The sequence below is a fragment of the Rhodnius prolixus genome, unplaced genomic scaffold (genome assembly GCF_049639745.1).
Source record: "Rhodnius prolixus isolate KJV_2025 unplaced genomic scaffold, Rpr scaffold_3, whole genome shotgun sequence".
Taxonomy (NCBI): Eukaryota; Metazoa; Arthropoda; class Insecta; order Hemiptera; family Reduviidae; genus Rhodnius; species Rhodnius prolixus.
In genome coordinates, this window is record NW_027411603.1 from 29,038,250 (window position 1) to 29,066,168 (window position 27,919).

Below are 27,919 nucleotides of genomic sequence, written 5' to 3' on the forward strand. Positions count from 1 at the left end.
GCTTAGACTTATTAATTTTGCTAACAGCGATTTTAAGATGCCCTTTCTTAAAGTAGGAGAACGATTTTTAGAAATAAAAAGTATAAATACCGAATGCAAAATATGACATCAAAGCCTAAATGTTAAGCTCAAATCTATACTTAACTACCATTTATTTACCTTATCTTTGGGCCCTATCGAGCTCATCTTTTCTTCAGAGTTACCCAAAGGTTCCTCTATCTCTTCTAATCATACGCTTCTCAGAGGAGTTCTTCGAAGAATCAGGAACCTTCACCTCTAACTCCTGCACTAGGTTGATCTTCCTTCCTATGCCTACATATTAATTTAACATATACAAATGCCAAAGGAACGACTATCCTGTCAAATAATATAGAACCCGTCTGCAGATAGATCTATCCGACTTCCTAACCTTGAAAGGTGGCGGATAGAGGGAAAATTAGACAACACTCATCGTTTAATTAAAGAAAAACCTTCTTTTTTTTCCTTGTAATGTTGAAATCACTAAATCATGTTTAATTTCCCATTCTCATTGAACACAATTGATTCTCAATTCCCAGCTACAAAATAAAAAAGGATCTCATTGCAAGTTTCTAATCATTGTGGCCACTTTAATTGCGGTTTATCGATTTTATTGGAGAAACTTGGAAGATTTATTTATTTTTATTTTTTAAGAATAAAAATAAATAAACCAAACCATTCGATAAGAATACAAATATTCGAAATAAAATTGTTGTAGAGTGCTACTTAAACGCAATAACAGATTATAATATCAGGACAATAAAATGTATTAAGTGCAATCGAAACGTCTGCAGAACCATAACAAAATCGATGCTCTATTGATTGTATCCAAAAGTCATCAGTTACACTACTCTTTCTTGCTACAGTTCTCTGGTGGTTACTTAAACATTTTATTAAACTTTTAATTGTGAAAATATTTAATTCTTTCCTCCTCGAAATGCTTTGAACCTAATTACTCCTACAGAATTGTTATATAACAAGTTATAGATCTTCAAGGCTGAAAAATCCCATTGGTACAGGGGTACTTCTTGAAAGTATTTCAAACTCTTAATTGTGAGTACACATTAATTCTCTTTAATAATTTACAGGACACAAAACCTTTCATTATAATGAATTGGAACTAAACCATCATAAAATAATTCATTATCTGATTTTTCTGGAACAAGTTTCCAATAAAAGTGATTGATTAATATGGGTACAATGTGTATGCAAAATTTAAAGAAAATTATTTGATACGTTTTCTCAGAAAATATTATACAAGTTGAAAATATGTTCTGCAAAGTATTTTTTCCAGTTGAAGAACGCTTAGTAACAGTCTGCTCTCAAGCCTCAGTCGAAAAATAAACCTGGGATGTTCGTTTTTTAGATTCTTTGTTCGCGCAGACCATTTTCTAAAAACTAACTTTTAAAATAGACTCAAAGGATCCAAATTTACACATTTTAACGCTCAATAATTTTTTTAAAATTATTATTTATCTAAATAATGAATAGGAATATCTTTATTTAGTTAATTATTATGCTTTCACAAAGTAATATTAAGATTTTAGCAAAATATTAATTACTAATTGATATTTCGTTAGTTATTACAGATTTAATAAATATCTAAAGTCAGGTCTAAAATTAATAGATTTCTCAATACACTTCACATGTCTGTCACCATTACTTTCTGTTACTCTCCCCAATACTCTACAGCCTATTGGCCTTCAAGAACGATTGGTACGTGGATATCGAACTGTGGAAAATGTAAGTGAAAGAAGTACAAAGAAAAGCTTATAACCATTTGTAGGCAACATTCAAAGAAGGAGGTAATTTCATTACAGACAGCTGAGAAGAATTTTTTGAAAGTTCTTTGCTCTGGATAATAGATATTATATATTGTTAAGAAAAATTTAAGAAACGGTTTAAAGTAATTATTATGCAAATTATAGTTAGCAAAATGTTTCTATTTTCAAGAAAATTACTCAAGGATCCCAACAAATGTTGTAAGTTTTATGTTGCCATAAATATATGGGATGAATTCTAATTAAATAGATCTTCGTCTAAAAATCTCAAATGGCTAGAACTAGAATTTTATAAGATTCGGACTCAAGTCAATAAAAGACTGTGATACTTAGACTGAAGAAGAGCACCTGGTTTGGAAACCAGAAGCGGAGAAAGGAGTAAAGTGCTTCACCTAATGTTAATATAAAGAATCTTGAGCACAACTGTAGATATGGACAAAGCAGACACTTCTGGTGTACCGAACATAAAAGTTATACCCCTATAGTAAACGTGCTTTATTATTTTGGAAGAGATATCAATTGTGAATGCAGTAAGTTGACCTTCTATGACATATTTAATTATTATGTGAAGACAAGAGAAGGCTTGACATAAAAATTAAAAATGGCAGGAAAAGATGAACTTGCCCAAAAACTCCGTGACTGGTATTTTGATTGATACAAAAAGATTATTCTATCTTAACTTAATAATTATAATAATATAATAAGTTCTAAAGCTAGGATCGCAGCTGCTTCTATATACGTCACTTTTCAAAGAAGCGTCATGTTAGATAAATGTATACTCGTATATTACAAAAAAATCTCAGTACATTATCAACTTCTTAATTAGCAAAGTACTGTTCAGTAAAAATCGAGCAACTTAAAAATACACACTGCTGATTTATTATAAGTTGATTTGAAATTTTATTTATAAATTTCTTTTGCATTCTTGTTTATTCGACAACCTAGCAGAAATTTTTTATAATAAAAATAGAATTTAATACCTAGAATTAAATTCACTTTAATGCGATAGTCTTTTTATAGAATTTGTTTTATCTGCTTCATAATCATAATACAGTAATAGTTTAAAAAATATTATTATTCTTTTTTAACAATTGCTTTTCTCTTGACTGCTACGACTACTACTCGTATTGCACTTCCCTAAATAGGAATCAAGATAATGGCAACTGAAAAAAATCTAAAATAAACTCTTTTTTTTCTAAATTTAATAAATCTTGTAGGAAATTCTCGCGAATTGAGTTATGATTGTTACTGGCTGATGTTGGATTTTGCCTTATTCGATCTCGCCGGATTTTCGGAAAGCCCCAGTTCTTCTTTTGAAATGTTTCTGCGAGTATCATAATGCCATCATTTACAAAGACGAATGTTTCTGATGGAATATCAAATGAAGTGTGGGGAAAAAATCCCAACATACGACAATTTGTCTCTAAATCATTGTTTGAGTTTTGGGCCGGTATTTCTGGTGATTTATGACAAGAGTTTTTCTATACTTCAGCCATTCCCAACACATTATATTTGAGAAATAAAATTCACTGCCGCAATAGTTGGTTTTTAGAAAAATGTGGATATCAATTAAATAAAGATAGAAAACGATCACTGTCTATTTCCAGTACCACCATTTTATGAAAAGCTTTGCTCTGCATTACCAGCCCAACTATCAATCACTCGAGGTTATTTGCTTTTTTAATTGCTTGATTTTTATTTACTTTTATTTGCTCAATATATTTTTTAATGTACCAGTATTTGTAATATACTGGTATGTACGCTTAAGTGCAAGTAAATAGTTTTAGTTTATTCACTGAACGTGATACTTAAAAATAATGATTTTTACTTTCATTAACTTCTTTTCAGAAACGTGTTTCACCATTTTGGCTCCATGTGTTCGATAATAATTTTAAAATAATAGATTTTTAATAAACATAATTTCATTTAAATGCATAGTTTTCTTCCTAGCTTTGGGACCTCTTAAAAATTAAGGTAAACAATCACTGGTTTAATAAAAAGTGGAGCCCCAAAACTACAATTTAAAATCATCTGAATAATCGTAAACGCATTTCCTTCCTTCACAGATTAAATTTACTTTTTAACCAACTTGCATTTTTTGTTATTATTTAGTTTGCTGGATTTCAATTGCACAAAACTTGTAATTAACACCCTTTTAGTGATATCCCTAACAACGTTCATATTGCCTCTTTTCCTAACTTCTTGCAGCCTCCGGCAGAAAGATTATTCAGCATAAAATATTCTCGCTATTGGTCCTTATTATAAATATCCTTCCTCCTGTGTTGTTGTGAAGTGAACGAAAGTGAAACCGTAACAGAATGGCAGCGGGAGTTTGAAGAAGTGCAAAGTAGTGGCGGGAGTATTCTCCAGTAGAGTATATATAGTCTGGACACAGATCTTCCGACTATCACTTTGGTTTTGCTAATACTCCATCAAGTACAACATGAATTCATTGGTAAGAATTTGTTCTTTTCTTTTATGAAAATATTTGAAATAATTACAAGTGTTTTACGCAATTCTTTTTCCAGCTACCTTTGGATAATTAACACATATTGGATTAAATCGGATATCAGCAACACTTTATTAAAAACTTTTACCTTCTTACTATGACAATACCATGTCCTTTACATTTCAATCTGATTAGTTATCTTTATTAAGCTTTGACAGATCAGTTATATCAATACCGGTGTAGTCCTTAGAAAGGAGAACATGCACACCTTGATCTTAACCTTAATTCGGTTATTCTTAATTATTTTTTGGTTTCTTAATTCGGCACTTTTTTAATAATATTTTTTTTTAAATACACGTTTCTTTAAGACTATCATAAAAACCTAAATTCTAATACCAACCCTTTTGTCCGTCATTTATCATCTTGTCACATTCCAGATCATTCCCAAATGCGATTAAAACGCCTCGCGTTTTTCTCTTTTCTGATGAATAGAGTAATTAACACTGGAGGTTACCAAGGAGTGTTACCATTGGGTAATTTTTCCCCTCAATTTTGTGCGTTTTATTGTCAGTACATTGACATTGTCAAAATCAATTTTTAAAAAAAACATCAATATCTAATGATGTTGCTTACACAGACTACTAATTTCACTGACAGCTTCCGGACACTGTCCACACCTTCCTAAAACCCAACTCACTGGATTGAGCTGTAGGCCAATAGGTAGAGAAAATCTAAAAGCAGCCAAAACTGGTCACAGAAGTTTGAGTTCCGAAACTTGAGCTCTATAATTGAGTCTTAATAATATTTTATGAGATAACATTAATGTCAGCAGTATAGAATTGGCCTTGAAATCTTCGTGGTAGTTTTCCAATGTGACTATTCAATGCGACCACCTTCCAGTTTTCAAATATAATTGCTCTATCGTACCCGAAGCTAAGAATGCAACGAAATTAAAGGTAACATGTTCAGCGAACTTGGGAGTTCCATTTAAAAAATAAGGTCTTCCCAAGTTTAGTTTGCCAATTTTCTCATTAAAGATCTGGATCTGATTATTTTTCCACTGTTTTGTACAGCCTTCTGAATTAAATTTTCGCCTATACCATTATCAAATACATTTTTTTTTTTTTTTTGTCCTGCTTAGATCTATTCCCAAACCATGCACATCTTGTGAGTGAAAAACTGCTTCTCATTAGCTCATTATAACCATCTACAAGGTTGCGGAAAAGACTTTTTATTGCTAACCATTTAAAGGTTTGGGTGACACTAACACGAGTATTTTGTGATTTCAAAAGAGTCTAAATTTTTTTCTCGTTAACATAAATCCCTATGACTGGTTTGATGGTGTGGGATGTAGTCCCTCTATTATCAGAAATATTCTTTCTTTCAATAATTCGGCAACATTTTCAGCGGTCTTGTTTTGAAGGTTACATTAATCTGGGGTGCTTTAAGTAGTTGTTTTGGTTTGTTAACACGAATTTTCGAGTAGTTCTTACAAAATTGTTTCTTTTAATCCGTATAAATGTTGTTTTTTTCGTAAGATAAGATCATAAGATGGTTCTTTGTTTTTCAAGTTTTGATGAACTGGGTCATCTTGGCGCATCTATTCAGTCTAGAATTAATTTAAAAAAAAAAAAAGAAAGTATAAAACAACGCAAAGAGTTTAGGTTTTCGCTGACGTCGGTTTATATCTCAAAAATGATGTTTTATGAGCCACTGTCGTACGTAGTTTCTCTAGAAATATGTGTGTTGTCCAGTTAATAAAGTCCTTCATTGAGGGTAGTTCAATTCTCCCTTTGGATTTGTTAATTCCAGCTATTCATGGTGCCTAGGCGATACGCATCGTGCGTTTTATTCATTATTGTAATACTAGGCGCCTATGCACACGGAGCAAGCGTATAGAACTCATGCATACAAGAGCCTAGAGTAAAATGACGTTGATGAGTTGTAAGCTGGTCTCTGAGTGAACAGAGCTATCTGACCGAGTTTGGTCGGACTGTAAGTGTGATGTCCAGGTTAGTCACATGTCCATTTCAAGAATAATAATAATAAAATACCACATTACTACCAAACAGTTGCTTTTTGGTAACTAGTCCGCTATTTAACTTTTTCAACTGCAGCTACCGAGCTGTAGAAGGCGTTACTTCTTGTTTTGAATAAACTCTCGAAATTGTACTGGTTTGTGAAAAAGATATTATGGTAGGTTTATCCAGAGAACGATTCTCGAGAAGGGCAAATAAAAATTTCAACGCTAACAAAAGAAAAACCTTTAATCAAATTAAAAAAATAACAAATAAGGTGATCGGAGACCAACTACAGCAAATTGCAAAATAATTTGTTTAAAAAGATTAAATGAACTGGAGCAGTAAATTCGCGTTAATGTAGTTGTAATAAATATTTTTTTTATATCAACTTCAAGGTCTCATGATGTTGAAGGTGTTAAGAATAAGAAAAGCTTGAAAATTGATAGTAAAATTGAATTTTAAGTTGTTTAAAGCTATTCATTGGTTATGACTTTAATATTATCGTTTGGGCGACTGGAGTCACGGGACCTGCCGTATTCTGTTCTGCCTAAAATACTATAAAATATCCAGGACCACCAAAGACCACAAGCATTTTCCTGAGTGATATTATCTCCCGAAAAACTGAACTTTTCTCTGCCCAAAGGGCTAACTTACCAACAGAGAAACATCCCCAGCTTCCTCATTAACCCTCAGGACCCACCTTTCTTTTAATATTACCGTCGACGAAAAGCCACCAAAGCGTATGGCAACTAATTTGGGTAGAAAAGAAACTTCTTGTCTCCTATCTAATATCTTTTTTGTAAATCTTTTAACTTGAAGAAAATCTTTCTCATTGCTTCAGAATGTCTTTAATGTTCTTATTTCTTAATTATAAATTTTTTTGTCACAAAAATTTAATGGTGTTTTAGGTTAGAAACTCAAAAGGTGTTGGGAATCCTACCTTAGCTAACTCGTCCGTGTCCTTTCTAACCCACAATAACCTAAAGCGCGGATGAGTTTTAAATCATTGCTAAGACCTGAGTGCTAACTAACCGATAACACGCTTTTTTACAATTACGTTGCGAATCCACTAGAGTGCAGCACTGTTCATTGATTCCATTGATCTCGGGCTAAAAATCCATTTTAAACCCACAAAAGTCACACAGATCTCCCTTTATTTAGACCAAGTTTCAGTTCGAGGCAGAAAATGTTACATTTTTTTAAAAAAAGGAGTTAAAAAAGGGTAATTTGGAGTGAAACGGTCAGGAATAAGATGCCCCAAAGAAATAGCATCTAACAATGATGAAATAACCAAAATATGAAATTACAATTTGTCTTCAAAGTGGCCAGGGAGCGATCTTCTGCCGATTCTGTCCCAGAAAAAGAAAATGACCACCCTCTTGCCACCACTAGTCGCTTCCGCTTCATTTAGAAGCGTTTGTACACTGATTTTTAACCACCATATGTCAAAGTGGAAAGCAAAATTAAGTAAAATTGAACACATTTATTTAGAATAAAGTATGAATGACATCCAACTGATTTATAAAGGTGTAGTTACAACTAAAGTATTCGGAAGTGGAATCAGTATCTTCACCGATTCAGGATATTCAGCGATTTCTCCACACATATTCTCACATACAAGTTAAAACTTTTCATTGATTACTTAATCTCTTAAAATGGCATGATTGCTACAATTCCAATCTGGTTTTTATAATGTATTCGTATCCTGACTTCAAGAAAAATCATCATTCCTGTTATAGATACTTGTTCCATCGCTTCATTTCTTAATGTGCTGCTGTACATTCGTTTTTGTTAATTGTTTTTTTACGATCTCTTACTACGATTATTAGAAACTATTGCAATCTGCAGATTACCAATTTAGTGTTCACAAGATATATTCATTTTTTTACACCTCATTTCTTAGCTCTGAGTATGAAAAGTGTTTTTAACAAATTCAACTGTTTCTGCATTATTTATTTATTGGTGTATACTCTTATGCTAGGCAATTTATTGATAAGTTTACCATGATATACATATTTCATTCATATTTATAATAAGTTTCATTAAAATTCTTTAAATACGATTTAAAATATTAAAGTACAATATTTACAAGGAGCTGTCGAAACAATTAATATAGTTTTCTGCCCACTGTGCCTCCTTGTGTGAAGTTTGACAATTCCTGCCCGAATGGAATCTATCCAAAATTAAAACAGGTGAGATAAGGGATATAGCATGTCCATCTTTAGGTCGCCACATGAGGGGGTAGAATGTACATCACTCTCGGACACCTTGATTGACGTGTACCACGCGAATGAAATATTTATAAAAAATAAATCAAATCAAATAACTTGTAAAATAATTAAAGAATACATCTTCGTTAATTTCGTTAAGAAGAGTGGACCGGTAGCTATGCCGACATGTGTTGTTTACACCTAATTATGAATACAACTTAGCGGCGAGAGATGCTGTTAACGAATATAGTCTAAATAACAGCCGACCGTGTTAAGCCCTTTTTTTGACAGCTTGTATATTTTTTATAGATTGTATTTTGTTTTGTTTTTGCACAAACAATGGTGCGATTTACTGCTGTTAATAATAATAATAATAATAATCTTTATTAAAGACTGCCATCGACCATCGGGGGAGTCGGTCATCTCATACATTAAATTAAGTAGATTTGGGACATTGCTAATGAAATACAAAAACTAAATACAAAAATACAAAAAATGAGATAGTAAATTTAGACAAAAAGTAAATAATAAATACAAACGGGTAAATAAAAGTGAAATTCTCCAAATAAGCAAAAGCAAAATAAATTGACAACTTGTATGCTTATGCAAAAAATAAAAATAAAATAAAAAAATAAATAATAATTAAATTAATTAATAAAAGATAAATAAGAAGAAAAAAAAATAACTAAAATAAATAATAGTAATACAAAATAAATAATCATCTCAAATTTTATCTACGTACTGGATTTTACATTTTGACGTAATCTTGTGGCAATCTTACAAAAATCGACAACTGAATTCCAGCCGTAGTCTCCGTTTAAATATTTTATTAAAACATCTTTCTGCAATATCTCTTGATTAAAACATTGTAATCTAATTTCTTTCAATCTGGGACAGACAGCTATGAAATGGAAAGAGTCTTCTGTTTGAGACAAGTTACACAACGTACAGAGTGAGCTATGTTCGCTATGTTGCTATTAATAATAAAGTTAATTAAATAACTTCTAAGTAGACAATACTGAATATGTGATTTTCTATGATATCTAAAAAACCACTTTAAAAACGTACAGTTTGTAAACGGCCCATTATATGAGAGTCTAACTTCACTCCTGAAGTTTACGTTCAATCTATTTTCTGAGAAAATTGTCAGATAAAAGTTACACATTTAAACGTAAGCAATTTATATACCAAATTTTGAAATCTTTATTAATTTTCATGCACATTTTGAAGAAGTAAAATAAAGTGTTGAAGAACTGTCATCGCGAAGTTACCGTCAGGACTCACTCAAAACAATCAAAAACCAAAAAGAATTAAGGAATCAGTTAAGATTGGTTCTAAAGTTGTTCAACTATAATATTTAGTTGATACGCCCCATTACGACTCCATGAATGAGCTTTTCCACAAAATCAGTCATCAATGCTGACCGAACAAAATATTGTTTTATAGCAAAAATATCATACAAATTAATCATAATTCTAGCCAAAACAATAGTTTCAAAATTACAGTTTAAATGCTTCTATTCAAGAAGTCCAACAAGTGTCTCAGTGGCTTTCCAAAATCTCACCAAACAATCGCTTCATTCGATATTTCAAAAACCAAAAAGTTATAAAACTGGTGCGCAACTTTCATTAGTTTTACTTTCTTAATTTCGTAGTTCGTGCTGATTTATTTGCTTCAAGAGTTGCTAGGTTGAGTAAATGTATTGCTTCTTACAATTATGAGGTGATCAAATCGACATTTAACTGAACTTGCTAATTCTAAGCCTAAGTTCGTTTTCCCCAGAACACTTTAAAACTGATTCCCGGAGAAAGAGTTGCAATAAAAATGAAGAAGATTCTATGCAATGTAACATTATGCAATATATTGTTAATTGACAAGATGTTTTGTAATATAGAACAGTAATGTAGATGAAATAGAAGTATTGCCAGTAGTGATTCTTTTCAGAAGTAATTAATTTTCCTAGTAAGGTCAGGCATTGTAATTGCAAGCTTACTCAACCAACATTCTGTTCGCTCTGTGTTGTAATATGAAGAACATCCATTTTTCTGGACTTCTCTCAGGTCAACACTAAGGTCATGCTCTATAAAAGTAGCCTTAAGTAGTTTATTGGTCGATATCACTTTAGAAGCAATTTCAAAACTTTTGAAATAGATGCCTTACACCTATACACATTAAAACCCAGTTCCTGATGTTTCTTAGCACATTTACATTTAGATGGAAAGAGATATCAATTATTTTGGTTTTATTATTTCTGAAATCCAACATTAGAATATCATATGTCAATGATATGTGAGTAAATGAGTAAATCTTGATCCACCGCCTCTTTTAAAGGAATTCCGAGGATTTATATTTGTAATATATAGTAGTGCATTGTACAATCTCTTGCTAGTTTCTTTTAGTGAAATTAATGAGCTTGGCGTCGTATTTTTTAACTCTCTGTGCAAACACAGATGCTGAATAGTCTGCGAAATCTGCATTTTCCTCCATTTATGCTTTATGTAAACTCCAGTTTTTACTACTTGATTCTGTATTGCTTATAAAATCCTTCTAGCCAAGCTTTAGTATGCAAATCTGTAATCACTTTGTAGAAAATGTAATCATTATAATATACAATATTATTGAGAAATACTTTTATTTAAAAAATATACATAAATTGGATTTGAGATAGTAATTTAAGCATAGCAAAGGCCATTTTCTTGTAATAAGTGAAAGTTATCTTTCTTATAAGTAAAACAAAAGTAAATAGCATTAAAAAAATATAATACTTCTTCATAATATCCAAATTAAAGATAATATATTTCATAAATATAATATAAAAATCAGCTGACGGGTTGCTGTTATCAGTCGCTATCGTTGTAGAGAAAAGTTGTCAAGGTCAACTTAACCACTACAGGTTAAAAACAAACAAACTCTATTAAATCAAGCCTGAAAAAGCACTCGTACGAGCTAAACACTTTATACTTGCCTTGAACTAACATTTCATTCTGTAATGAAGTTAAAAGTAATAGGTTTTTAAAAATTGATTAAAAACCCATTAAATTTTTTTTATTGGATTTTGTATGCATAATTCATATGTGAAAAAATAATTGTACAGAAGTAATGGATAAACAGGTATTGTTAGTGCTTTTATGGGCTTTTAATTACCTTATTTTAATGGCAAGCGGCTCTGTAGAGCACATAATGTTTAACAGCCAATCAGTACTAGTATTTAGCATAAAGTGTTTGGGACGGTAATTATTACCGTTGCAATTAAAGAAATTTCGCTGGCTTTCTATGGTAACGTCAGTAACATTCAACACCAATCGTCCCACACCTATCTTATTTGTTGTAAATATTAAACACTTTCTAGTCGCCTCTGAAAGGTGTACTTTGACTTAAATCCCATATCTGAGAGGACAATCACCTTTATTACAGGTTAAAGAGAAACTTTAAAGATTATTAAATGATAACGCATTTTATTCTCTAAAATAGTTTATAAAAAAAATAAAATGATGTCCAAAAGGCTTTCGCGTTCTAAATCAATTCTTTTCCGAAAAGTTACCTATATGAAATAATGTAGTCAGAAATATTCAGAAGCGTAATGTTAAGTCGCAACTTCGGCAAATCGAATTGTCCAGAGAAAAGCCATTCTGTGTCAGAATTCAACGAAACTTAATCTAAAATGAAGGGAGGTCTTAAACAATAATCAATCAATTAAGTGTGTTAAATTCACAAAATATTATTTTCCTTCTAGAACAATTATATGGCTTGAATATCGAACCATTTTTCCTAAATTCACTAAGAAAGTTTCGTAAGGACATGGTTGAATTTTAGGTTAGTAATCCCTTCTTTAATTTACGATGTTTTCTTTATGGAAGTGTTTAATGATAGCTGGACGCAACATAGAGGAAATATTTCCAGTCTTACTTCAAATTTTATCAATGAATACTGATAAGTTATTTTAAGATAAGTTACAAGAGATAAATAAGCTAATAAGTTTTGCCAACAGTTACTGGAGATTAAAGTTTATAAATTTAAATTGCTTGAAAAAAGAAGAAGTCACAGTAGTTAGGGATTAAGAAATTTTTGTCTAAGAGTAACGACTTGAGATTGAAATCAAACTCTCTTAGAAATTCTGACTCTACTTTATTTACCTATACTGTGCAAGTACATTAAAAAAAATAATAATAACTATAAGTACTTAAAAAAAATATACATTTTCCAGTAAAATGTCATACTTTCACTTTGCTAAAGCAGTAGAGAGTTAGCTAACCAAGTTTGTTACACTTAAATAGCCCAGTTAGTTTAGCAGCGAGTGGACCTTCGTGTATATTTTTAATGATACTCTTCTTAAATAGTGAAAGTTCTTATAAATCTTGCAATAAAAATCCACATTTAGTGGAAATGAAGCAATGTGGGGAAAACTAGGATAAACTACCCAATTAAAAAAACTTGAATTAACCTTTAAAACGATTTTCTAATTTCGGAAATTATTTCTAGTTGACAAATATTCTTAATATGAAGTTTTAGAAAAAAAAATTAGTTGGGATAGCTTCACTAAAATACAAATGGGGTTGATTATAATCTTCAGGTTTCAAAGAAAGAATTATCACAATATTAAATTGTTGGTACTATACCAGCAACACTCAGCAAAATTTATATTTATAACGGAGTTAAAAGTTATTAACTTAAGATTTTTACAGAATTCTTAAAATAAAGATGTTATCAAAAAGAATTTGTATTTACATAGTTATATAACATACATACAATAACATAAATGTACGTTTATAGATTAATAATTATTTACAGCCGTCTTGAGTAAAATATGAAATTCATCGATATTTAAATTCGATATTGATATATTATTGGCTAAATTTATGCCAGATAATATACAATCAGTTTTTGAGATGAATCTATATGGTTTTATTTTTTGATTGTAGATATTGCCATTGACGTGCCTAGTATTGATATTTGGCGGAGTAAAATGTCAAAATCAAGTGCAAGCAGACAGGCAAGTAAGGCTAGAAGATATTGAAAGAGAAAATCTTAAATCAGCCACATCACAACAGCCACAGCAAGCAGCAGCTCAATTTGCCCAAGCACCTTTACAATATCAACAACAATATCTTCCACAACAATACTTTACACATCCGCAATACAGTTCTGCCCAATTACCAGCTTATCACCAGCAGTTGCTCTTGTCACAGGCCACTCAACAACCTGTTTACGTACCTCAAAATCAACCATTACCATTCCCAGTCATGTTGATACCATCTCAATATTTACTTCAACAAAATGATGTTAATTCATTGCTTTCCTTACAAGGCGTTCCACAAGGGCAATCTCAACTGAAGTACAGACCAGCACAACTGCAGCAGGTAAACAATTCTTATTTAAACAAAAATTCCACTCAAGAATGAACCATGAAAGATTATTCCTACAAGATCATGTTAAACAAATTTACTGTTTCAAAACCCCCTCATCTTTTCTGCAAATAAATTTGTCCACATAAATTTTTCACTATAATAAATTATGTAAGTTACATTTACAAATAAAAGTCATTATTTGGGTGATTTAGTTTTTTTATTAGCCAATGAGTAAAAATGTCCGAACTGTTTTCATTTGAGATAGGTTATCTTTTCATATTCCAGAAACAACTCTCTTAGCACAGTGGATAAGGATTTTTAAGACCTATTAAGGATTTCTGCTTCTCTGCTCTACCTCAGTCTATTTTTCTACCGGATTATTAATTTTTACATTTTCCTTGTTCAAATAATCTTTCATTAGATATCTGTTACATTTTAAAATGTCAACATTAAAATGTATCGGGTTGAATTTCAATTAAAGCATTCCTAAGCTTTGCTACACTTTGCCTAATGCTTATCAATCAGATGTGAAGGGCCAAACCTTTTTCCAGTGCACTTCCTTATTGAGCTTCAACCATTTTGCTTACAGAACTAAGTGTTATGTTAGGCTTGTAATGACAATCTGTTTAAATCAAAGTTTTAATTGTTCTGTTTTAATCAAGATTAAATCAAAGTTAGTATTACACTAACTTCAGTTGTAATAAACAAATCTGCTTTAATATCACTTCTCTAATGCGTACATTCGCTAAGAGGTGTAAGTACTTAACTGGAACCACTTAGCGAATAAATTTTCCTGTTCTTTTTGGATTATTGCTATAGACCAATTGCAACTATTGATTATTTGTACTATTTGGATTATACAGTTACTAGAAATAAAGTTATAGGTTACCGAACTAACTTTTCGATTAATAATCATTGATTTTACAAGTGTGATCATTATTGTCGTAAGCTTTGTGCTATAAGCAAGAGGTTTGTGCTTTATAGAGTTTACTCCATTAGCAGAATTTTGGTGTTAAATTCAGAAGCAACTTTTAAGAAGAAGAAGCAACTAGGCTTTTATCTTTAGAGGTGCAATTCGTGTACAAGAAATCACATTATTACTCGCATTATGAATTGCAATCAAGATGTTTATGTTACAACAAATGAAAAATTGAACTTTTAGTATCGTAATTAATTTTTTATTTGTAACATTTCTAAATTTAGTAACCATAAGATGAAAAGTTATTACTATTACTCTTGTAAGTTAAGCAAATCAAGCGGGAAAGTCGTCAGGTATATCAGGTTTGCATTTACTTTGAAGAATTTCTTAAGAAGGAATAGCATTTAGATACCTCTGCCAAGATACACTTTACAGATCCTTTTTGACTCCTCCTATGTAAGCTATACTTAGCTTTTATGTTTGCATTATGCATCCACGATGTTTTTTATCTTAGTAAAATGAATATTTTAGCTTTTTAAGGGTTTCTTGAATTTCTGTTTTTTGTGATTAATATTCTTACGCTTCTTGTTAGTAGCGACGGTTTATTGTTGGTACAAGTTTGTACATGTAAGTTCTTTTTAAATATCCGTTACTGGACAACGATTGCAGTAGGTCATAATTTTATAACTTAGTTACATTAATCATGACCAAAAGAAGAAATGAAAATTGGTGTTTGTAACTCCTGCTCTCATGTTTGATTAGATTAAGGAAATTTAGAAAAACGAAATTGAATTCACCTTTTTTCCGAGAAAGATATTCCACAAACAAGTATTACTTCTTTTGTGATTGTTCCTAACTTACTAATAAGTTCAATTGCAATTTAGTGAACTTACTAAAATGTGTTATGCACTTTCTTCGTAAGATATGACATGCTATTGGTCGATAGCAATGAAAGTAATAAATTAAAAACATGTTTCAATAATTGTAAAGGCAATCTTGACTTGTACAAATACAATTTTTTAATTTTATCTTTAGTTAGTGAGTTTCTAGTTTAATTACTATATAATAGGAGGGTACATACTAGGATTCTTTCATTATTTTTAGTAAGTTACTTCTATTATATGATCAAGGCCAGAATGAATGTCTACATATAGATATGTCCACATATATGTACAGCTCCATATGATAGATAATAAATTGTACTGAATAATCTTAAAAATTGTTTCAGGTTGCCCAGCCATTAGTTGCTGGACAGGTAAAACCGTTCCGACCCAGCCAACAAGTGCCATTTGCTGCAGGTCAACAACAATTTCCTCAACAGTACAACGCTTACCAAACAGTCTATCAACAGAAATTCCCAGCTGGTGCCAAGTCCACTGTATCACCACCCCTCAAAGAAAACTACGCGCAACCAGCCTCGACCTTTAACTACAAATTACAACAATAAGATAGATCAAAATCAAAAGGAAATTATTCGTTGTCTCTTGCGTGTACATCAAACTCCTAGTCTTTTGTAAATAAGTTTTGTTTTTTTTCATTGGTCTCCTCTTTTTTTGTTACTGTTTTTCTTTGTTTTTTGTTTTAATATAAAATAAAAAGGTTCAATTCCTTAAATCATTTTTTTCTTTAAATAATGTCTCTTGGTAGACATCATTTTAATTTATCTATTTAGCTTCGAAGATAGTCATGCTTCGTTCTTTTGTACAATTGCAGGGTTTTATAATTTCTGTACATCCTACAAGGACAAACATTACAAATTTCAACTCTGCTGGATAATTATCTACAAGATTTAAATGTTTACTAAACTATAAGTCAGACTTTTTTTTTAACAATAAAATACTTTATTAAATACTTCTTAAGAGGCTCCACATTAATACACACATACTTCAAATTAGGTAATGAATAGGATGTGCAGGTATATTAAAGAAAAATCTTGTGTTTGAGAGATCTAGGAAGAGAACAAAATGTTTCAAAACATAAGAGCACGTAATTCAATCTTCATGAGCCTTCAAATCAAATCAAATAATAGCAGTTCAAAGTCGTCTTCGCTCACTTTTTTTCATAATACTGACCTAAAAAATTTTGAGTAACACCAACTCAAGACCCGGCCTATTATCTTCAATTTTTATTGAAAACTGATTTCCTACGAAAAACATATCCGGCTAATGTACTTTTAAAACATCAGAACCGCAGTATAAGAAAACACCAGATAATTTCTTGCAAAATAGTTCCTGCGTTTTAAAGTTTGCTTTTCCGTGCTCACTGTGGAAAAGAATCCATCAATATCTGAAATATGATTAATAATTATGAAGGCTACATTCTTAATTTGAACTCTTCATTTTGATGGAATAACTCAATCCTAATTTTTGATTAGAATGTAGTAATTAAGACTTTAATTCATTACTTACTAAATATGAAGAGGTAAAAAGTGTTAATACAATAATTTTTCATGTTTGAGGTATATTCATTATTGATTAAATTCATGAACGTTTTTATTTTTCGTTCTGAATTTTTTGTTTTTTTTTTGTTTTTCACAATCAAAATATTCGAATCAAAATCGTACATGTCGGCAGAAGTCATTTAATGATTATGAAAACAGAATTGAAAGTGGATGCAGCATGTAATTTAAGCGCAAGTATACAAAGATTAACTTTATTATTATAAATCAACCAAGTTGTCTTGATATTTGCTAAATATACCAGAAACGTATCTTAGAATTGCTGTACACTTCGCATTTATTGTTATTTTTTTTGTGTTAATTGAAATTTCTCGCCAACAGTTTAATTTTCTGACTTAATCGATCATATCAATAAGATTTAATGATTACTTACAAAACAATATTTCTACTATCATCATTCAACAATTATAATTTTGGGGACATTAGATTTAAAGTTATTCTAGGGGAGCTGTGAAATTATATTTTTCTCTGAAGTAAATTCTCAACAATTTATTGTTTATTCTCATGCTTATTTTAAAAATTGCCCACAATGATTTGTTAAGAGTTAAAAGAACTTTAACAAATTAAAAATTGTTATTTATACAATACATCATAAAAATTTGGTTACTTTCACTTCTCTTTTCTAATACTTTTTACATATAATTTGTATTATTATATAATCCTTAAGTGTTAATGTTCTATATTAGAGAAACAGTTTAAAAAAATATAAACTACCAAAGAAACGAAAACGTTTGAGAATAAAATCAACAGTATGGAGATGGTAATATATTAAATATATAATACAGCGTGAGTGAAACAAATTGTGGGGTTCAAACTAATAGATATTTTTAAAAAAGTGATATATTACTTTAATTGAGTATGCTCTCAAAAATCATTGCGTGCTTTGTTGTGCCTAATTATTACCCACCTAAACAGGTAGAAGAAAGTAGACAAACAAACTAGTTGATCAAAAACAAGAAAGTAAATATTTGTATTATATAATAATTTAATTTTGGCTCTTTAATGAAAGTGAGCGGAAAATCCATTTTAAAGAGGAAGTAAGAGTTGTTTCAGAATTGACAGATAAGTGGACTGGAGCTCGTGCGTGAGTGTGGGCAACTTCTTAGCTACAAGCAAAAAATAAACTATTATTCAAAGATTTGATGTGTATGATAATTACCAGATTATTCTTGTGCAAAGAATACTATGTTGCACACTTCATGGCCTTAATATGGCACTGAACGTACTCACAATAAATTCATTGATAGAAACGTCAAACAAAATGAATTGATATTTCTCAGGGGCAAATAAAACCAAGCTTTACCAAAAAAATATTGCCAAATAGTGGAGACAGTTGAACCTTCAAAGCTAATGTGTATTGTGGTACTGGGTTCGATTCCCGGTCTAGGCCTTGGATTTTATTTAATGGTTAATGAAAGAAATTTAGAGTAAAGAATGTTTGCTAAACGCCTTCATCCACGAAACCTAATTCGGTAGTTGACCGACCTGAAAAAATAGGCATTACTTTACTTTTACCAATGACAGTTGTTTTATCTGCGAAGTTAGCATCTCGCGTTTCAGCGACTATGTTGAGGCGTATGTTTAAGTCGTACTTGCCATTAACTGAGTTAACTCGAACAATTTAGTTTATAATGATGGTTTGGTTATCGACCGTTGTTTATACATTATCCAAGGGAATTTAGAGTTGCAGTCAATAAAATTGTGTACACAAATTTATTTTTTCATACTAACGTTTCGGCAAATTTATTGCCTTCTTGCGGGTATTATAAATTTTTGAAGTTGTACATCGTGCAGATTGTGTCAGGAAGAGGATGAAATGGCCTCTCACCTGCTGCTCGATTGCGTGGCAATCAAGCGGTTGCGCTATGAAACCTTTGGAACTTAGAGACCAAAGAGGATTGTAGCGCAAAAAGTACTACTAGGGAAAGTCCTCAACCTCTTTAGTTGGGGAGGTTTCGACAACCAGATCCATAAAGGGGAAGGCTCAATAAGTCTCTTGTGGCAGCGGTGACGTGGTGCATAGGCCCCGTCCCGCTTTTCTAATCTTGATCTTAATCCTAAAGTTATACAAATGTTTAGGTACATCGTCAAAACTGTTGAACAATTTTTATTAAAGGAAACTCTTTTAAAAAAAAAAGTTTAAGTAACAATTTTGATGCACATTCACGATTTCCTGAATAGACCTCGAGTAGACAAGTCTAATTACGAGTAAGTGCTTCTATCTAGTGGTAATGTTTGGAAGTAAAGAGTGTGGCTAATAGATTATGGTGTTCAACAATTTGCTAACTCTATAATGCTATACAAATTGTCGTTTTATTATTTGTTTTACATATCTTCGCTTTCTTTATCTTTATTCAAAGCCCTTTATCGGTCTCACTACTCCAGCAAAATTGACGGTTATCATTCAACTAGAGCAATTGTAATCTTCCGTAAAACAAGATCGATAAAAACAAAAGAATGATATTAAAATTCAAGTTTTAGAGTTGCAGAGTGCTAAAGAATTGGACCCCCCACTAGAAAAACACAAATTTATTCTTATATCAAAATCGATTGTAGCAAGAAGGTAACAGGTGGTTGCAATATTCCCGCCAAATTCACTAGACTTCACTTTCAGTCTACTATCGTTTTAGTGGATCTATTTATGATACTTGCTTGTATTCTTGTAAATACTTTGTGAGCTGTGAATTGCTGTTTCTTTCTTTTTTTATTTTTAACTTAGGAGGAACTATGGAAAATCAAGTTTTAGAAGAAATTCAAAGAGAATACTTAGATTTTCTTGATGACGAAGTAAGTTCGGTTCATTTAAAATGAAATGAATTTCATAAGTTTTACATTTATTTTCATCAATCAATATATTATAAGATTAAAGTGTTAGCACAAAAGTCTTACCAAGATAAAAAAAAAAAAAGAAAAGAATACAATGGAAAAACTGTAGATTGTGTTGATCCAGGAATAAAGTTGACAATACAGTGCTATGAACACTTTGTATTTATATCCTAGTAATTAATTTCGTGGGACAAGTATTAACTCTTAACGATTCATGTTGAATACACTTCTCGACTGATAAAATTTACTTATTTCTCTTTTACTTTTCTCTTTCAGGATGAACAAGGTGTTTATCATAGGAAAGTGAAAGAAATGATCGATGAAAATAGTGTTAGATTATTGGTAAACATAAATGATCTCAGAAGTAAAAAGCCAGCTAGAACGGAGAGGTATCTTAATTTTAAATTAAGTAATTTTAATTAAATTTAAAAACCTATTTAACTCAAGTTGTTAAATTTTTGTAGTCTACTCAAAAATTTTGCAGAAGAACAAACTGCTTTTCAAAATGCTCTTAAGGAATTTGTAGCAACAGTTGATCCCCATTATGAAAAGCCAGAACTATACATAGGATACGAAGGGAGTTTTGGACATAGGCATGTAACTCCCAGGTCTCTTCGGGCTGGATATTTGAATAATTTAATTTGCTTAGAAGGAATTGTTACTCAGTGTTAGTGTTTGTCCTATGTGTATAATTTTTTTAATGACAATATTTTACAGTTTTTTTTTATTATTATTTAATCTATTTATCTTTTATTAGGTTCACTCATTAAGCCAAAATTAGTGAAGAGTATCCATTATTGTGCAGCTACTCAGAAGTTTTCAGAACGGAAATATACTGATCTTACATCTCTTAATGCTGTCGTCACTGCACCTGTGTACCCTACGAAAGATGTTGATGGAAACTTATTAGAGACAGAATATGGTCTTTGTGTTTATAGAGATCACCAGGTATTAACTATTCAAGAAATGCCAGAAAAAGCTCCTGCGGGACAGTTACCAAGAGCGGTTGAAGTTATTCTAGATGACGATCTTGCAGATAAATGTAAACCAGGGGATAGAGTACAAATTGTAGGACTTTACCGTTGTTTGCCAAGTAAACGGAGTGGATATACAACAGGAATGTTTAGGACAGTCGTTATTGCGAACTATGTGAGCCTTCTCACAAAAGAATCAAAATTTGTTCTGTCAGGTGCGGATATTGCTAGCTGTCGTAAAATGGCAAAAAAAGCAAATATATTCGATATTTTGGCCAATTCTCTCGCTCCATCTATCCAAGGACATAATTATGAAAAAAAAGCTATACTTTGTATGTTATTAGGAGGGGTGGAAAAAATTTTACCTAATGGTACTCGCCTCAGAGGAGATATAAACGTGCTGTTAATAGGAGATCCTAGTGTTGCGAAATCGCAGTTACTGCGTTACGTTATTCATACCGCACCAAGGGCAGTTGCAACAACAGGTAGAGGAAGTTCAGGAGTTGGTTTGACTGCTGCTGTAACCTCAGACCATGAAACTGGGGAAAAAAGACTTGAAGCTGGCGCTATGGTGTTGGCAGATCGCGGAGTTGTTTGTATAGATGAATTCGATAAAATGTCTGACGCAGATCGTACAGCTATTCATGAAGTGATGGAACAAGGTAGAATCACTATTGCTAAAGCCGGAATACATGCTCGACTAAATGCAAGATGCTCAGTACTTGCTGCTGCAAATCCTGTGTATGGGAAGGTTAGTAATTGGTATCTCTTCCTTTATTACTTCGTGCGTAGTTAATCGATTATTTGGACATTGGCAAAGTACTTGAATAAATTATGAAGGCATTTTTTTTATTTTAGTATGATCAATATAAACCACCAATGGAAAACATTGGTTTACAAGATTCAATCTTATCAAGATTTGATCTCCTTTTTGTAATGCTAGATGTGATTAATCCAGATGTTGATGTCATCATTTCCGATCATGTGGTTCGCATGCACAGATACAGGTAAATGATAAAACCAATAATATTACTAAACTTTTAGCTAAGTAGAGATTTACAAGCTTACCTTTGAAAAACTTCTCATCGCTTTCTTTTTTCAGTTATATGTAGAATGTCCATCTTAAATGCCCAAACACTTCATTGCAATCCTTACGTCCAAGAGGCTGAAAGTTCCATAATCATATATACGATTAAAGGCTTCCTAACTTTTTCACATTTATAAGACAAAAAACAAATACCTTTATATGAAATTCTGAGTACTATACCTCAAGTCTTTGCCAAGAGTGTCATCTATTTTTGGTGCTTTAGTATTCTTGGTTCAGTTTTTTTACAGTAACAGGCACACCATGCACGGTAACCTAATATTGTTTTCAGAATGTCATACGAATTTTGTATTCGCACATATCGCGTTCAAGTATTTAAAGTAGGAAGAATAAACCTATTTATTTTTCAGAAAATTAAGTGTCTGTTATGGCCAGAATGGTGCAAAACATTTTATATCTTCTTGAAACGTAATAATAAAAACTTTTTTTACCATCTTTGCATCAGGAAAATTAATTCCTCTTTTTGTTGCTTTTGGCTTATGAACTTAATTTAAGAAATGAAATGGTTGTGTTATTCTTTATAATTCGGGTAGTGCTCAGTTGGAAGTATCTAAGAATAAGTACCTAGAATTGAAAGATTTCCATGAAATTTCATAATGAGACTCCAAAACAGTGAATGATTTTGGATGTATTGATGAATTCACAATTCAAGAGAATTAAAATATATTAGGTGTGGAAGCTCTTTTTTTTTTTTTGCTACCCACTTTGAAAATTTCAAAGACAAAACCAAAAAATAAGTAGTCTTCCAAACGGTTCTTCTTTCTTTCCTCTCTTATTTTTCCTGTTTTTATTAAAGGAATCCAAGAGAACAAGACGGGGAAGTTTTACCAATGGGAACATCAGTAGACCTTCTAAGTACAAATATGGATGAAGATTCCAATAAAGGTGCAGGTCTTAAAGTGTTTGAAAAATATGATCCATTACTTCATGGGTTATCCCGCTCAAAAAAGTAATTTAATATTTATTTTAAAACTATATTTATATTTAAAATATGTTTAATATTTGCGGTATTAATCAATGCTCTTGTAAAAGCAACCACTTTTGTAGTTTAAATGTTAATAATATGTACTTTTTACTTCTGCTAGGGATCAAGTATTTACTGTGGCATTTATGAGAATCTATATACATTTAGCTAAATCTCTTAAACCACAACTCACAGATAGGGCTTGCGAAGCCATCTCAGAAGAATATTCTAGATTGAGATCACAAGACGCGGTAGAATCAGGAGCAGCAAGAGTTAGTTTTTAAAAATTATTTTGTGCAGTGTAAAGTTTTGTATATATACAATTTTTTTGGATGATCAAAAATGCTTGCAGACCCAACCGGTGACAGTGCGAACGTTGGAAACATTGATTCGTCTTGCAACTGCTCATGCGAAAGCCAGGTTATCGATGTCGGTAGAGTTGAAAGATGCTCAAGCAGCAATTGAACTTGTGCAGTATGCTTATTTCAAAAAGGTATCTGATACTTTTTTTGGAATTGTTCTAATTATTTTCAATGATTTAGCAAGAAAAAAAAACGCAAGAATAAGTCAAAATATTTGTTTGAAATGTGTAAAAAACTGTTCTTTTAAAGTTTTAGTTCGAAACTTAAAAAGTAAAATATTTGTTTTCAATGGAAACACAAGTAAATAGAGATAAATATTTTGAATGGTGTATCAAAGACAATTTGAATAGTGTGGCACCCGAAGCCTTATGGAATGATTAAAATTACAAAAATAAAAAATCACCTAAATTTCTTACAAAAAAACCACCAGCCGTGGAGATTAGCTCATCGTTACGCAAAGATCTTGTCCTTGATTTTCTCTTTCTAGGAACTTATTTCAGTTGATGGACACTGCAAAAGTAAAGTCAAGTGATTCTTACTTTTTCAGGCGGCCTCTACGTGCAACTCTACCAAATTAGGTGTTGTAGGCGATGTGATTATCAACCTACTTTTCTATAATTTTCTCATATTAACCATTAAATGAAATACATTGTCCAAATCAGAAGTCTTACGTTTTACCACCATACATCTTAGTTATGCGACCCTTGCCTCTAACCGCTCGGCTATCACATTTGTTAATAATGGATAGTGTTGTCTATAACAATTTAACACATTCTGGAGGCTGATAGTGCACTAAAATGGTGGCGGTGCCAGTGTCGCCAGATTTTTCAGTTTGAACTAGAATTTATGCAACCTGTGATGTCTTCGTAATTGCCTATTACAAATAAGCAAAAAATGTGTATAAGTTATCCCTTAAAAAGTACTGCAGCTTCTACTTTTGTTTGTCTTAGAGCCTTTTCAGTTAACTTTTTGTTTTTACTGTTTTAATTCTTGACTCAGAAAGTATTCAATAAATGGCTCATTTTATGTAATTCTTTTTAATCGTTTAAAAAACGATCCTTCTTAGATTCTTTTATAGAAATTATGGAAACATACCTTTGTTTTATCCTCATGACCTACTTGTTCGATGCTGTTCTGTTGAATGCAGCGTCTCCAGTGATTCATCTCTACCTACATTTTCTTTTTCGCAGCTCTTCTGCTTTGTAGTATAAGTTTCTCCCCAATTGTTAAGGATATAAGGCAAATATATGCAAATCATGCTTTCACTTTTTGGCATCTTTCCTCATGAATCTGCGAATCATCTTCTCTTACTTTTACCAGATACTTGTATAATTTATAAAATAATTAGCTACTATAAGGGAGTTTTAATGAAGCACTCTAAGCCAATAAAAGAGTAGTTCGTGTTTAAGCAAGTATTGTTATTTTATTTATTCTATAGAAAAAATAAGTATCTTAAATTTCAGCACTAAATACAAACGCAAAAGCGTAATTGAATTTAAAAAATCTATTATAGCAATCACTTTATGGGTTAAATTTCAATAGCCAAATATAAAATTTTCCAAATGTGTACACCAAATTATAATTGTTTAGGTATTAGAGAAACCGCGAAAGCGGCAGCACACAGAAGGAGAAGATACTGATCCAGACGAGGACGGGGAAGATGAACAAGTGAATGCTAAAGGAAAGAAAAAGAGGAAGGTAGCAAAAGTAGGTTTATTATGACATTTAATTCATTAAAGAAGGAAGAAATAATATACGTAAAAGATGTTAAAGCGCAAGAATCACTCCTCTGTTAGCAATATTCGAAGCAATCTTGAGTAGCCTTTAAAAAAGAATAGAGCATTGTATTTGAAATAGAGTTTACACTTTTAAGGATTAATGACTAAACTGTAAGATTTAAATCTGTTCGTCCAACAGTTGTAATCTGCAATATTAGGAATAACTAAAAGGCCAGCAAATAGTCTATTCTGGCAGGTTCTCTCCTAACATCCCTTTTTTTACGGTTTTCTGGTTTCGATCTCTCAGAGGCTACAAGGAGTAGTTGGAAAGTATGTTTTCGTTTATTTGCTAGTATTTTATTTTTCTTTCTAGTAATCCCAGACAACCCTCTACACAAAGAAACTGTATTTTTAAAGTGAATTTCTAACAATCAAGAACAGGCTTTTATTAGAATATGTCCGATGGAAGAGCTTTTAGCTGGGAAATGGACCTACTAACAAAGATAGATCTCACTTTTTGGTCATTTTAACTTGGAATACTTGTGTACTAATTTTACTGCTAGCTGATTTTAAATTGTAAAAATACTTTGAAAGGGGCTAGGTGGAGAAAGAAAGAGCCCGTTTCCTCGAGTTACGATCGTATACGTTAAAAGGGCAATTGTCCAGATTATATTACTATTTAAATGCAAACTTTATTAATATCTTTTCTTATGTTTTGGGCAAAATATTTAAATTTCATTTATAACATTCTTCCCCCAAAAATTACTGGTAATGCAATCGTTCACAAGCACAAAACTAGTAAGTCAGATTACTAGGGCAGTTGTACTCTAATTAAAAATAAGTGAAATTAATTTTTAAAAAGTTTGAAAAATTTATTACAAAATAATTTTACTCGAATGTATTAAAAAAGGTGAGAATTTTAAAAATCTTTCACTATTTAAGTGCGAAAAGGTATTTTTTACAAATTTGAGGTTCAGAAATTACTTCCTCTTTTAACAAAATGATAATTATTTTTTAATTTTTTATTTATTTTTGTAGAAAAGTAAGTATTCTTATGGCTCAGACGGAGAGGAGTCGTTGCATGATATTAGATCAGATTATGAAGATATAGACGAAACGTTACAAGGTGAAGCTCGTACTGATGAACAGATGGCAGTTGATGAAGAAACTCCGCAGGTAGAGCAAACTTCAGCAGAGGAGCAAACTCACGATGGCGTCCCTCTAACGGCGGAAAGGTGATTATATTTAGAGATTGCTTTTTAAAACCTAAAATTTGAATAGTTTTTATTATCTGTTAATGTGAGTTGATGTTTTTTTAAATAAACAAGCAAAATCAGAGGATACAATGTAACTTTGCAATGAAGCTGTGTAGTTAGTTTAATTGCATTGAGATTTAATGGCAAGTTTGTGACAATGAAGAAAAAGAAAGACAAAATTCTTGGGCGTGTCGTTACTATTGACGCATGACCATCGTTATCCACAATTACTACTCCAGAAATCTCAACTCATATTCTCTTGAGTTAGCGGATAGTACCCTTTTTAAAGCGGAGAAACCTCCTAAAGAGTTTCTAATCATCTCCGAAGGGAGAGAAATGAGCAAATAAATTAAATTTATTAAGGGAAATAATCTTAAAGGAAATTTTCTTTAAAAATTAGTTGTAATTATAAAAAACCTTTCCTAACAGTATAATTTTTTGAAAAAAATGTGTACCTTTATTAAGGAAATCCTGTAATTGATTCACATGAATATTATCATTAAGTTAGACTTGATTTACAATAGTAGAAGATCTAAGTAATATTGAGCGTGGCAAGCATTAATTTATTACATCTTGTTAGGCGAAATTTAAATTTGTGGTCCACTCAAATTTTTAATAGCTTAATATTTCTTCCATTTTCAGATTGGCTGAATTTAAAAAGCTTGTAGCTGCTGTATTCCAAGAATTCAATGTTCAGAGTATTATGAAAGCATCCCTTGTGAACGAAGTGAACTCAAGATCGTCCAAGAAGTTTACAGATTTTGAAGTAACAGATGCGTTATCTAAAATGTCCGACGATAATCAAGTACTAGTAGTAGATGGAACTGTTTTTCTTATTTGAAAACTCATTTTGTAAACATTTCTATCCAGCTCGTTTGTGGAAGTATACTTATTCCATATTATTTTTTTTTATTATTTGAAATTTTGCTTCGATTTTATGAAAAACGCCTATTTTATTTACATTTTAAATTAACGAATAAAAACAAGAACAAAAAATCGATAATTTATCTGCTTATGGCGAGACATTTTCAAATTCTAACAGCATATACCTACTAGAGGTGATTTCTATAATAGCATTTGATATCTAGTTTAGCAAACTTTTTGTCGCGATTTGAAAAAAAAGTGGGTACTTGAGTAAAAAATTTCGGTTCAATCAGTATTCTCATCTTTAAAGGTTTGTTAGAATAGCTGTTTCAAGCAACATAATTTTGCTGAAAAAAAAGCTCAAGTTGCTACTCAGTGATTCTTCTGTGATTTCACTTATGTACCATTACTTCCCAATTTCTTTCATGTCAAGCAAATATTCTAAAAGATTTATTTGGAAGTCTCTACTTGTCAATCTCAGTATAAAATTTCTTTTCTATTCTTAATTGGTGAACCAGTTTGTACAAATATTTGAGTATTTTAGAAGTACCAATTTAAAGTAATTGTTTTATTGTTATACTTAATAATATTGTAATATTAATGTAAATATAATTTTTTTTTACATGTACAATCTTTATTTAGTTTATTA

At 31.3% G+C, this 27,919-nt stretch overlaps 3 protein-coding genes across 4 annotated transcripts in view; all 3 read left to right on the top strand.

Annotated features, from left to right (window-relative positions):
* lin-52 (DREAM core complex component lin-52) overlaps window positions 1-27,919 on the top strand; it is a 450,123-nt gene that overhangs the window by 236,684 nt on the left and 185,520 nt on the right. The gene's annotated exons all lie outside the window — the stretch shown is intronic.
* Window positions 846-16,357, top strand: LOC141452329 (uncharacterized). Of its 2 annotated transcripts, none has more exons than XM_074124353.1 (4): window positions 846-1,071; window positions 4,008-4,254; window positions 13,399-13,836; window positions 15,972-16,357. In XM_074124353.1, exons 2-4 carry the CDS (start codon window positions 4,243-4,245, stop codon window positions 16,188-16,190), a joined length of 669 nt encoding a protein of 222 aa, XP_073980454.1. In that variant the 5' UTR covers window positions 846-1,071; window positions 4,008-4,242; the 3' UTR covers window positions 16,191-16,357. The 2 variants fall into 2 exon arrangements, with proteins under 2 accessions (XP_073980454.1, XP_073980455.1); XM_074124354.1 differs by having other exon boundaries at window positions 4,093-4,254.
* On the top strand, window positions 19,780-27,876 carry Mcm3 (minichromosome maintenance 3). The gene is made up of 11 exons (XM_074124295.1): window positions 19,780-19,988; window positions 20,304-20,416; window positions 20,492-20,694; window positions 20,785-21,752; window positions 21,860-22,008; window positions 22,903-23,055; window positions 23,192-23,342; window positions 23,423-23,563; window positions 25,023-25,139; window positions 26,189-26,385; window positions 27,049-27,876. The coding sequence occupies exons 1-11, from the start codon at window positions 19,929-19,931 to the stop codon at window positions 27,245-27,247; spliced, it is 2,451 nt and encodes an 816-aa protein (XP_073980396.1). The 5' UTR covers window positions 19,780-19,928; the 3' UTR covers window positions 27,248-27,876.